The sequence below is a fragment of the Chrysochloris asiatica genome, unplaced genomic scaffold (assembly GCF_000296735.1).
Source record: "Chrysochloris asiatica unplaced genomic scaffold, ChrAsi1.0 scaffold00116, whole genome shotgun sequence".
In the NCBI taxonomy this organism is placed as follows: domain Eukaryota; kingdom Metazoa; phylum Chordata; class Mammalia; order Afrosoricida; family Chrysochloridae; genus Chrysochloris; species Chrysochloris asiatica.
Genome location: NW_006408634.1, coordinates 2,040,723 through 2,052,232, shown reverse-complemented (window position 1 = coordinate 2,052,232; position 11,510 = coordinate 2,040,723). Strand labels below are relative to the sequence as shown.

The following is an 11,510-nucleotide window of genomic DNA, read 5'->3' as shown; positions in this document are numbered from 1 at the left end:
GAGCTTAATCTGATTTGCTTGCCTTTGTATGTTATATTTCTCTTTTCCCTAGCTGCTTTCAAGATCCTGTCCTTATCTTTGATTTTGGAGAGATTATTTTTTATCCTTTTTTGTAATCTTCTAGCTCACTATTTCTGCCTTTTATCTCTTCAGTTCTACTCATTTGCCCTTTCAGTTTATTGTCCATTTCTGATACTCTATTGTTTGGACCTCTTTCTGTAGGTTTTGAATTGTTTCCAATGCTCTGTCTTACTTGATTGTTCCTGTAACCCTTTCCTGACTTCCTTATTTTTCTCAACTGCATTGCATAGTATTTTGATACCTTTTATAATCATTTTTAGGAATTCCTTCTCAGGCATTCCCAAAGCCTGCCATCTTCCAGTATGGAGTGTAGGTCTCCTTCCAGCTCATTTGCCTCAGTCACTTTATCTCGTTTCTGGACATGTGCAGATATGGTCATCTGCTCCTGTTTTTTAGGCATCTTCAGGGGTTATCTGTGGCCTTGATACTTAGATGGGTGTGTATTTTGGTATTTTGTGTACTTTCTGAATGCTTCCAGGTAGATGTGATCAGGAAATGGGTTTCCTTTTTCACTCTTGTTACTTTATCTCAGTGGTTCTGCCAGGCGTCTGTGGCCACTCTGATCCTTCCCCTGCGTGGTCTCACCCAAGATGGCGGCTCCTGGAGCAACCGAGCCCCGGACTAGAAAGCAATAGATTTCTTGCTTTTGCCACAAATCCCCCCAGCTGTGAGCCTTCCAACCTTCTAAGTATTCCTTATATGCGGTTCAGAGTTCTGGGAACATGCCCTGAGCCTGCTTGGTCGGGTATTTTGTGTTGCTGGCGCGGAGCTTCTTTACCGCGTGTCCACCCGATCTGCTATCTTGTTTGTTCTCTGTGTCCCGCCTTTTCTAACCTGGAAATTCCGTTTACCCTGGGCACTCCTGCGGGCATATTTACTTCTGGGTTCTTCTGTTCCATTGGTCTTACATGTCCGCCACTGTGTCAGAATTGACTTCATGACTGAGGTGTAGTGGGTTTTGAGATTGGGAACTTAAACTACCAGTTGCTCTGTGAAAGTTCATATTAAAAGATCCTGGAGAAAAAGTGCTGAGAACTCAAGTCGTAATGAGCCAGGCTTACTAGTTGTTATCCCTAACTCTCCTTAGCCTTAGAACTGAGCTTCAACCCATGGCTTCATTTTCAGCTGAACAATAGCTAGCAGTAGGAACATCATGTTAAGTTACCATCGCATCAGTTCGGACCCATAGCGACCCTGTATAGGGTTTCCGAGGAGCAGTTGGTGAGACTGAATGGCTGATCTTGCAGTTCAAAACAGCTCTGTAGTCTGGTGCATTAATGCACAGCGCCACACCAGGACTCCAGAGATATATTATAATCGACCATTTAAAATCAAAGGTCCCCTTCTGCCTGAGGAACAAAATCTCAAAAGGGCTAGAAAAAGAATGAAATCTTGAACAAGAGCCAAGTAGGATATGATGGGGACTTGAGATCAGTGATCCAAAATGTGTGAGTTTACGGGAATGAATGAAGATTCACAATACAAATGTAAACTGGTCAAATTTATGAATTAACCTTTCTGTTTCCTCGTTAGGTTATGGGGATGCTCTCTGGTACCTTACAATTGCATGGACCTCTCGTCTGCCCTGAAATGCAACCAAAGGCTGACCACTTTGGACCTAGGCCAGAATTCTTTGGGAAATAATGGGATAAAGATGTTGTGTGAAGCCTTGAAGCAGCAAAACCATTCCCTAACTAAACTGAGGTACGACCCCTCCTGTTATTCGTTAGGGTTTCCCCATAATTGATCTCAGAACATAAAACGGGATTCATTGTAGGCCCCTACCATTAACACTCGGCTTTTCTCCATCAAACTTAACCCGCTTGCTCGTGCGTGTGGTAGTCAGCCCTGGCAACATTAGGAAAGGACAGGTAAGCATCCTCGGTTACTTCTAGAGAAAGAAGACTTTGTCTAGAGTGCATTGGCACTGGAGATCTGAAAAGCTAATGTCAGTTAAAACAGGAAATGAGTCTGCCATCTCATGGGCGCAGGCAGGCCACGTACGAGCGTCCCATCAACTGACTGACTCTCGGCTGATTGCCCATTGGTATAAACTGTCATGTGTTCTATTGTGACTGCCACGGCTTTAAAGGGCCAGAAACCTCTTATGGAAACTTCAGAGAATGCTCCGGTACAACATAGACCACCGGAGGTTTTCAGGGAATGATTATTGTCCTAGAAGGTGGTAAATTTAACATGATTTAGAGCCAAAGGAACCATGTTGTCAAGAGGTTTGTGAACACTCAGGAGGTAATTTGTAACAGTGGATGTGTTAGGTCAGGCCACCAAGTGAGACATTCTTTCCCGAGTCAGAGCCACGTGAGGGGTGGCTTTCTATTGGGTACCCCATAGCGTACAGAGCCCTTTTAAGTTAGTGATAAACATCTTCTGTTGTATTTCAACCCTAACATCATGCCTCATTCTTAAAGTACAACACATTCTTAAAGTACAACAACCCTTCTGCTTTACTCGTTCGGGTCCCTTTCTGACTCAGTGCTATGCCATCAGATAACCCACCCAAACCTAGTTGAAGGTTGCATGTATATATTGAGTCCTAAATTAGCAAACATTAATTTTTTAACAAAAAACCAGGACTATCGAGAATGGATCACTCATCTCTTAGTCCCGTAAGTACTTGAACGTTTTTTGCTTTGTTTCTGCACATGCCCATTCTGGCCTACTGCTGAATGTGGGCACCAGTACCAGCCAGTCCCATCACGCTTATTCTGACGCCTTCTGTTGTCTGCACACCTATGCCCTAGAGTTTCAATGATGATTAGCAGTAGATGTCCAAGCTTTGTTCCTGTGAACATCCAGGTAGAGAATAGAATAGTTACCACTAAGGCACTCCTGAATGTAGTTACAAGGTAAACACAAGATTGGAAGTTGGCCATGTAAATAAATGGTGGTGAAGGTTAACTTTAAGGGTTGTTGTTGTGTGCCGTGGAGTCGGTTCCAACTCCTAGCGACCCTTCACAGGGTTTCCGATGTTACGGGAGCAGAAAGCCTCATCTTTCTCCCACGGAACCACTGGTAGTTTCGAACTGCTGACCTTGCGGCTCGCAGCCCAATTCGTAACCATTACGCTACCAGAGCTCCTTAAAGGTTGTTGTTAAAGTGCCATTGAGTCGATTCCAACCCATAGCGCCCCTGTACAGGGTTTCCGAGGGTGTAAATTTATACGGGAGTAGAAAGCCTCATCTTTCTCCCGCCAAGTGGCTGATCGTTTCAAACCACTGACCTTAGGTTCGCAGCCCGCTTTGTATTGAATTCATAATCACTAAGGGGTCACACTCTGGCTTACACCATTGTATGGCACTGAATCAGATGTCCTTTACCCATCAGATAAGTGTGGTAGTCTCTTTGAAATCCTTAAAGCAAGCACTTGAGAGCTTGGAATAAGTCCTTGAAGCAATAAAATTGTTACAAACTTTTTTTTTCCTTTGGCCCCGACCCCCCAGGTTACAGACCGATCCATTTGATACTGAAATGCAAAAGCTGCTGCAAGAAGTCCAAGACCGCAACCCACAACTGACTATTGAGAAAGACGAGTACGATCTCGGTAATCCCAGGCCCTCTTGTCGTGACTTCTTCATGTAAACCGCTGGAGCCATTCTCACACAATGGTGATGGATGGTATGGATGGTGAATCTTAGTCTTCCTAGAAGTTAGCAGGTGACGACCACATACTGTCTTAGTTTTCATTGTCTTGGGCTTACATGAAACGTGCACAAACCATGTTGTGTGTGAAATGTCTGTATCACAAGATGAAAAGAAATAAAGGTGAACGCAATCATAAATGAAGCTGTACTTACTGAGTTCTGACAAAACTTAGCCTTCTTGTTGGAGTAGCTCATCCAGGAGGCAGGTGAGAGCCTTGATTTCGCTGATGCGTTTCCTGGCTCTTGGCTCTTGGTCAGTTCTGGTGTCCTTTGACCTACAGGAGTCGTGACTCTGATGGGGATTCCTTATTGGGGAGTTTCAACACATTTGTGGATGAATAGCCTTGCATTCCATGAACTTTTTTGAAGCTGTCTATTTCTCTTCCCAACCCCACAGTGTTTTGAACTCCTGTGAAGTGTGAGTGCCATTGAGTCAGTTCTGACCAATAGCGACCTTTAGAGGGTTTTCCAAGGAGCGACTGGTGAGCTTGAACCACCAACCTTGCAGTTCAAACTGTCTTTGCAGTCTAGTGCATTAACCCACAGCGCCACACCAGGACGCCTTTGAACTCCCTGTTGGTTAGTGACCCTGCACAGGGTTTCCAAGGTTGTAAATCTTTATGGGAGCAGAAAGACTTCATCTTTATCCTGTGGAATGGTTGGTAGTTTTCAAACTGCTGACCTTGAGGTGGTAGCCTGACACCTAACCACTACACAATTGTCTCCTATCTCCTATACTGACCTTCAAATTGTTGAGGGCTGACCGAGTTCTGGTTCAAACATGCTGGTGAGGTCTTTACGTTGAGCATTTAGGCTGTTGATCCTTTTGCTTACCCTCTCTCAGCTTGTTATGCCTGACTGGTACATTTAAAGCACTTTAAACTCAGTGGCTTTCTTTATTTTTATTAGAGGTTTTGCTATAGTTTCTTCCCTGGTTAAAATCTGTTTTGTCTTAATCATCTGCTTGACTTCCTTAGGATTTAAAAGTTCTGTATATTTATACTATTATCTCTTTTGGCTTTGTAGTTCATTATACATTAATCTGTTTCCTACTTTCAGTCTTGGAGGTTCTATTTTAAATATTTCTATATATCTGGGTTGAATTCCAGGTGATAATATCATATGGTCCCAGATTGTTCTTAGTGCAAACAACATTTATTAGCGTTTTTTAAAGTTGGTCTGGTCACGACAAATAAAACCTTTTAATTTCCTATATTTGAGGGACGGCTTTGGCTGGGTATGTGATTCTTGGCTAGCACCACCTTGCCATTGTTTTTGTTTGCTGAACAATCAGCTTTAGTAGTCGTATCCATCAGTAACCCTGAAGAGAGTAGAAAGAGGCCAGATTGTTGATATCTACACTGTGTGTATGAGCTCAGTGAGATTTACAGCTAGGCTACATTACTGATTCCCTAAGAAGTTGTGCTGGGAGCTGGCAAGAAGCAGCCTCTACCTTCTATTCTGCCCACCCATATGTTCTAGCTGAGCTACAGCTGTGCCTCTGATGGTGGCACCTGTGACTGACCGATACTTGATTTGGGGATCTGCGGCAGTGGTCTCTGGATGGCTCGGACTCTGTGTACCAAGGGTTTCTTCCGACTGTGCCAGTCTTCTGCTAGAATCCCTGCCAAGAGCACGAGAACTGTAACGCCAAGGCAGACCCGGACCATGTTGCCCTTGGAGTAGTTCCGGTAGGCGAAGTCTAGATAAATGAAAGACAGGGACAGGTGAGAAGAGCTCATCTCCAGGTCCCACTCCAAGCCAGATCCTTTGTTCCTCACAGTCTGGGTTTCTCATAACTGCTACCCCAAGCTCTGATCCTGCCAATCTTCCTTACTAGGATGTCCCATTCCTTCCCACCGAGGAATGGGGCTAGATAAGCCCAAATCACTTTCCCATACTGCCCCTCTCAGGTGATATACTGCCTGGTTTTTGTAGATAATTGTAGAAGAGACTAAAGTATCCAACTTCTGTCATCCCCCTCCCCAGACTCCAAATCAAGGACTTAGCTTTAATGAAGAAGACATGTATAAGGGGGGGTGAGGTATGGAGGGGACCACTTACTACTTGGAGAGTCCGATCCCTTTGGAAGGACAGTAATGTTCTGATAGGTCCCTGGGATTCAAACAAAAAAAAAAATGTAGTTTGAGGGAATGGGGGAACTATGTCTACTAGCTGTCTCCTGCTTTGAACCCAATGGCATTTAGGGAACATGAACCATACATTGCAGATTTCCAATTTGAACGTAGACGTTCAGCAGGTTGTGAGAATCCTCACATCTGTGAGGCAAGGTTCTTATCTGGCCACTGGAAGTGTTTACATTGTAGTCTTGGGCCCACCTCCGTCCTATTCCTATTTGACTCAAGAACTTTTGCTGGGCACTGAGAAGGTTTGTGACGTAGAGCCTAAGAAGATGGGAGCCCACCCTCCTCCCACTCCTTTCTACTGACCTGCAAAAAAGTGCCAGGTTACTCACCAGTGGTGGTGGGGACTTTGTTCATAGGTGAGGTGTTCAGTTTTCTGGAGGCTTCTGGGAAGTCTAATGAGGAAGATTAAAAGTTTGTTTTCCTTTCTGTTTTTCATCCCTGGTGAGAAATCTAGATACATGAACCCTACCCTTCTTACATGCAGAATACAGTGAAGACAAATCTAAAAGTCCCCAGGCCTTCAATTCTCTGTGTTTTAAGAAGCTGACCCATTTGTCAGTTGATGGACATTTGGATTATTTCAACTTGGCGTTACTATGACAATATCTTTTGCATGAATATAAACTAACTTTTTGACAACCTGACAAACTTTTCCAAATCTGCCTGTATGCGACTTTACATACTTGCCATTAACTGTAGCGTCCTGGTGGGTGTGGTAAATCTCAGTGTATGAATTACACATTAATCCTGGAGGTGGCTGAACCTCTGAATCTGTTTGCCCTGAGGTAACCTTTACATGGAGTAATCACTGGACTGTGAACCACAAGGTTGTTGGTTTAAGCCCACCAGCCACTTTTTGGAAACCCTATTTAGAGTTGTTATGGGTCAGAACCGACTCAATGTCACTTAACAAATCAGAAGAAAATCGTTATCTTAAGTCTAAAAATAATCTATAAAAATTGAACACATCTAGAAATTCACCAGTCTGCTAAGAAGTTATACAAAAAGGTTCAAGCAACTTTACCAGCACTTGGTTTGAAAATATTACTATAAATTAACCAAAAATATTATAAATCATGGGAATGTATCAAACATAAAGAAATAGGGCAATTTTACAGATCCTAATTTGTGGCATAAATACATCGATTCAAACAAAAAAAAAAAAACACAGGTAAACCAGAAAAGTACAACCACCTAAACATTATGTGCCGTGGAATGGGTTCCAACTCAACAGTGACCCTATATATAGGGTTTCCTAGGCTGTAAATCTTTGCAGGAGCAGAAAGCCTTGTCTTCCTCCTACGTAACAGCTGATAGTTTTGAACTGCTGACCCTGAGGTTTGTAGCCCGATTTGTAACCACTTTGTTACCAGAGCTCCTTGCATAGTTCCTAAACAACTATGGGTTAGGGTTAGGGTTAACACTTAACAACAAGGGCTTAGGGGTGGTGGTGAGGGAGGGGATAAAATGGAAGCATGAGGGAGATCTTTGTTGGGACTATGGTCCTTTGGTCTGACTCTGGTGTCTACACAACAATACACTAATAATAAACTGGCTATGCATGACCAATGTGGCTGGTTGTCAGTCAACGCCTGGATATCTGGTTTTGACACAGCACGCACTCTATGTAAACTGACCAACCAGAACACAATGGAAATGACGCCCTATGAAAAAAGTAAAATGTCACCAAACTACTTGTGTAGAAATTACCACGCCAGCTAGAAACATAGTTTGCGGTGTAAACTCACTGAAACACAAGAGCATTTGTAATGAGAGAAACTGGCTCCTAGCAACCCCATGAACAATGAATGAAACACTGCCCAGTCCTGTACCACCCTCAAAATTGCTATGCCTAAGCCCACTGCTGCCACTGTGCTCATCCACCTCCTTGGCACCTAGGAGCGCTCTATCTTTGCAATTTGACAGACTCTTGACAAGCTCATGAGACAAAGGGGCTTCAAGTTCATGGAAAAAACGGAGTTTTTCCCATGAACATTTTGAAGCTGCCCTCTTATGTAGGTAAGGCAGGGACCCATAAAACAGTTATCACACACTATACTTCTAACTGGATTTAAAAAAAAACATTTTGAAATAATAGATTCACAAGATGACAGGGTAGTAGCAGTTAAACATTTGACCACTATCTGAAGTGTTGAGAGTTCAGAGCCACCTTGGAAGACAGGCTGGGGTATCTGCTTTCACAAGGTCACAGTCTTGACCTTGAGCACAGTTCTCTGCCCTATTAAAGGGTCACTATGAGCTGGAATAAGGCGCTCTGTTAGGGTAGTGGTTATGAATCGGCCTGCGAACCGTTCACAAGGTCGGCAGTTTGAAACTACCAGCTGCTCCCATAAAGATTTACAGCCTCGGAAACCCAGTTCAGGGTCGCTATGGGAGGACAGCACTTAATGAGCTGGAATTGTGTGGTGCTGGCTGTGGGGTAATGTGTTAGACAGCAAGGTCATTTGAACTGAAGGTGGGTGGTTCAAGCTCACCAACCGTTTCCTCAGAAACCCTCTATAGGGTCTTTCTGAGTAAGAAATGATTCAATGGCACTTAACATGAGCTAGAACGCATCTAATGGTACATGATTCCTACAAACCCTCAAATTGAGAATCAGGCCCATAAATGGAGGGCAGGAACGAACCATTGGACCAACTGCTCAGTTTATTTTGCACTTTAAATCCTGTCGAGTCTGTTAAGGTGCTACGCTTTATACCATAAACCACCCTCCCCTGACAGGACAGAGACAAGGTGGGGGTCAGCACATCTGTTAGTCTGAGGAGCCCTGGTGCCACAACTGTTCAAGCCCACCAGCCAGCCACTCAACAGGAGAAATGTGGCAGTCTGTTGTCGGTTTCTGTCCTGATGATAGCTTTGGAAGCCCTATGGTAAGCCGTTCCACTGTTGACTTACATTATACAGCTGTAACATAAAATTGATGGCAGTGGCTTTATCACTATTCTTTGTAGACAAAAATACTTTTTTTTTAAATATAGCAAACTGATGAAAGAGTCAAGTGACCTAAATCCACAGATTTAGAACAATGAGCTAATTAACATGCTTCATATTCTACACACTGTAGAGACGACAAGACTTAGCTGATGCAGAGGAAGGTGGCTTTTTGGGTAACCGGCTGGGAGTCACGGGGGTCCCTGAGAAATTAAGAAGAAGAGAAATCAGCTTCTGCGTAGGGACCCCTGAACCAAAGGCCTCACCTATAGATTGAATCTGCAGCTTACATCACTGTATGGTGTTGGACATGTAAATTTCACTTGGCAACATACGTCCCCCAGCTCCTGGCACATTCTAAGGTTAATATGTCTGCCCTCCTTTTGGTTGTCTGTCTATATGCTGTTTTTTTGTTTGTTTTTTTCAATTTTTAAAAGAATTATGAAACTTTTATGTGTCAGTTAACTTTCAGTGGGGTTTTGGTATTAATTATCCTCAGATAACAGAATCTCCTCAATGTGCACGTTCCCTATTAGATTGAGTTCCCAAGACTGGGGACCACTGTATTCAAGCCTGGCACTATTCAATATGCTGATGGAACTTATAGCAAGGAACAAAACAAAGTTCTACCTTAAACCAAAAAAATAACTTACTACCATTGAGTAGATTCCGACTCCTGTGAACCCCCAGTTGTATAGGGTGTCCAAGGCTATAAGTCATTATTATATATGCTGTTTTGTCCTGGCGAGCAAAACCAGCTCCTTGACTCCTGGGAAGTCATTAAGGGGACAGGAATCGGTTGGTGGAAAGGGGCAGGTATCTGGTGTGCAGGAATCCCTAAAAAAACCACTGTCCTCTTTCATCTCCCATCTGCCTCTGCCCACCCCCAGCCACACTGGCTTTGCAGCTACATAAATCTGCTACCCTCACCACGGTATGTTTGCACATACAAGCTCACCCATGTGCACCCAGCTCACCTCCACCTACCTCAGTGCTTACCAGAGGGACAAGTATATGTGTGTTGGATGCATCTTTAATTACAGGCTGTTTGCTCCAGTGGATGCATGTGTGCTGCGTGTATGTGTAAGGAAAAAGCACTAGACTAACGGAAGGTTTCCTCAATTGTTCAGTCCGCTGCAGCACAACACTGGGGTAGCTGAAGGCAGTGTTTAATGTGTTGGATGGAAGATGTAGTAAGAACAGGAACCCAAGAAAGTGAATCCCTAGAGTCAGAAATCAGAGTGGCCGTCTCCTGGTCTGGAGGTGCACATAGACATTGTAAGTCAGTCTTTGGAGTGATTGACAAGTTCCCAAACTGGGTTGGGATGAACGCACAACTCTCTGAAGTTAACACAAAACCACGGACCTCTACAAGGCGGTTGTCAAACACTTCATGGAAATGCTTTTCTCCCCATCTCTTAACACTCCTTGAGCTTTCTGAGGGCAAATTGTATATTGCGTAAATTATGTCACACTAAAGCTTAAAGCTGTCACCTGAGTTGGAACCAGCTCGACAGCACCTAACAAAGCTATTGAAGAACAAAGGTACAGAACAGTCATTCCTACATTGATTGAATAGTACGCACCAACAGTAGTACAGGAACTGTGATTATTTGGGTACACCAATTAAAAAATCGGACAAATGCTCTCTCCCTTCCTGGAGCCTACAGTTGAGAGAGGATACTATCACCAACCACAGTGTGGTATGGTAGATGACACAAGTGTTGTTATGTGCGGTGGAGTCAGTTCTGACCCATAGCAACCCTGTACAGGGTTTCCGAGGGTGTAAATCTTTATGGGAGCAGAAAGCCTCCTCTTTCTCCTGCAGAGTGGCTGGTAGTTTCGAACTGCTGACCTTAAGGTTCACAGCCTGATTTGTAACCACTACGCTACCAGAGCAATGGAATAAACCAGGCGAATGCCTGGGGATACAACATCCCAGCAAGTAGAGTCCTCAAGGCAATGATAACCCTGAAGAGTCAGCGTGTCTACAGCAGAGTGTGAATGATGAGAGATGGTTAAAGTGCCATTGAGTCAGTTCCGACTCACAGCAACCCTGTATAGGGTTTCCAAAGATCGGCTGGTGAGCTTGAACCACCAACTTTGTGGTTCAGAAAACTGCAGTCCAGCGCATTAGCCCGCAGCACCACACCAGGACTCTAATTTAGAGCTTTAACGACCTTAGAAATAAGTGTGGTGCATCCACTGTGCCAACTTTGAACAAAGGTATGGAAAGCAATGGATATGCTTTCCTCTTCCCTGCCCTTCTCCCTCCCCTGTTTAAAAAAGGATCCCTCTGACTGCAGTTTTCACAGCAATCTAAGTGAGACAAGGATACAAACCAATGACAAGCCAGTAGGAAAAGAATGTAAGAAGCCCAGTTAAAAGACGGGTAGAGCAGCGGAGATGTCAGATTATGGAGAGGTTTTGACGATGTGATTGGAAGCATGCATTAGGAAATGAGACCAAGATTTTTTTCAATCCTAAGAATTATACAAGAAATGCATATTTCTAATATGACCTTTTCGGGGAGAAAAGCCTTTTAATGGAAGACTGCATGCTTTGAATATTGTGTTCTTTGAACTCTCCATGTGAGGTCAAGTTGACACCACTTGATGAAGTGAAGTGGTTGGATGGGAAGCTGAGTTTCAGATAATGGCAGAAGTTA

At 43.8% G+C, this 11,510-nt stretch overlaps 2 protein-coding genes across 2 annotated transcripts in view; one reads left to right on the top strand and one right to left on the bottom strand.

Moving 5' to 3' along the window:
- LOC102821181 (NACHT, LRR and PYD domains-containing protein 2-like) overlaps positions 1-3,681 on the top strand; it is a 20,729-nt gene extending 17,048 nt beyond the window's left edge. The window contains exons 9-10 of the mRNA XM_006868302.1: positions 1,615-1,785; positions 3,543-3,681. Of these exons, the coding sequence (XP_006868364.1) occupies positions 1,615-1,785; positions 3,543-3,681 (310 nt within the window). The remainder of the gene's footprint in view (positions 1-1,614; positions 1,786-3,542) is intronic.
- Positions 3,682-5,230: 1,549 nt separating this feature from the next.
- The window catches only part of GP6 (glycoprotein VI (platelet)), a gene marked incomplete at its 5' end in the record, with an annotated part of 30,303 nt that continues 24,023 nt past the window's right edge, over positions 5,231-11,510 (bottom strand). The window contains 4 exons of the mRNA XM_006868301.1: positions 5,231-5,445; positions 5,808-5,858; positions 6,220-6,282; positions 8,980-9,045. Of these exons, the coding sequence (XP_006868363.1) occupies positions 5,231-5,445; positions 5,808-5,858; positions 6,220-6,282; positions 8,980-9,045 (395 nt within the window). The remainder of the gene's footprint in view (positions 5,446-5,807; positions 5,859-6,219; positions 6,283-8,979; positions 9,046-11,510) is intronic.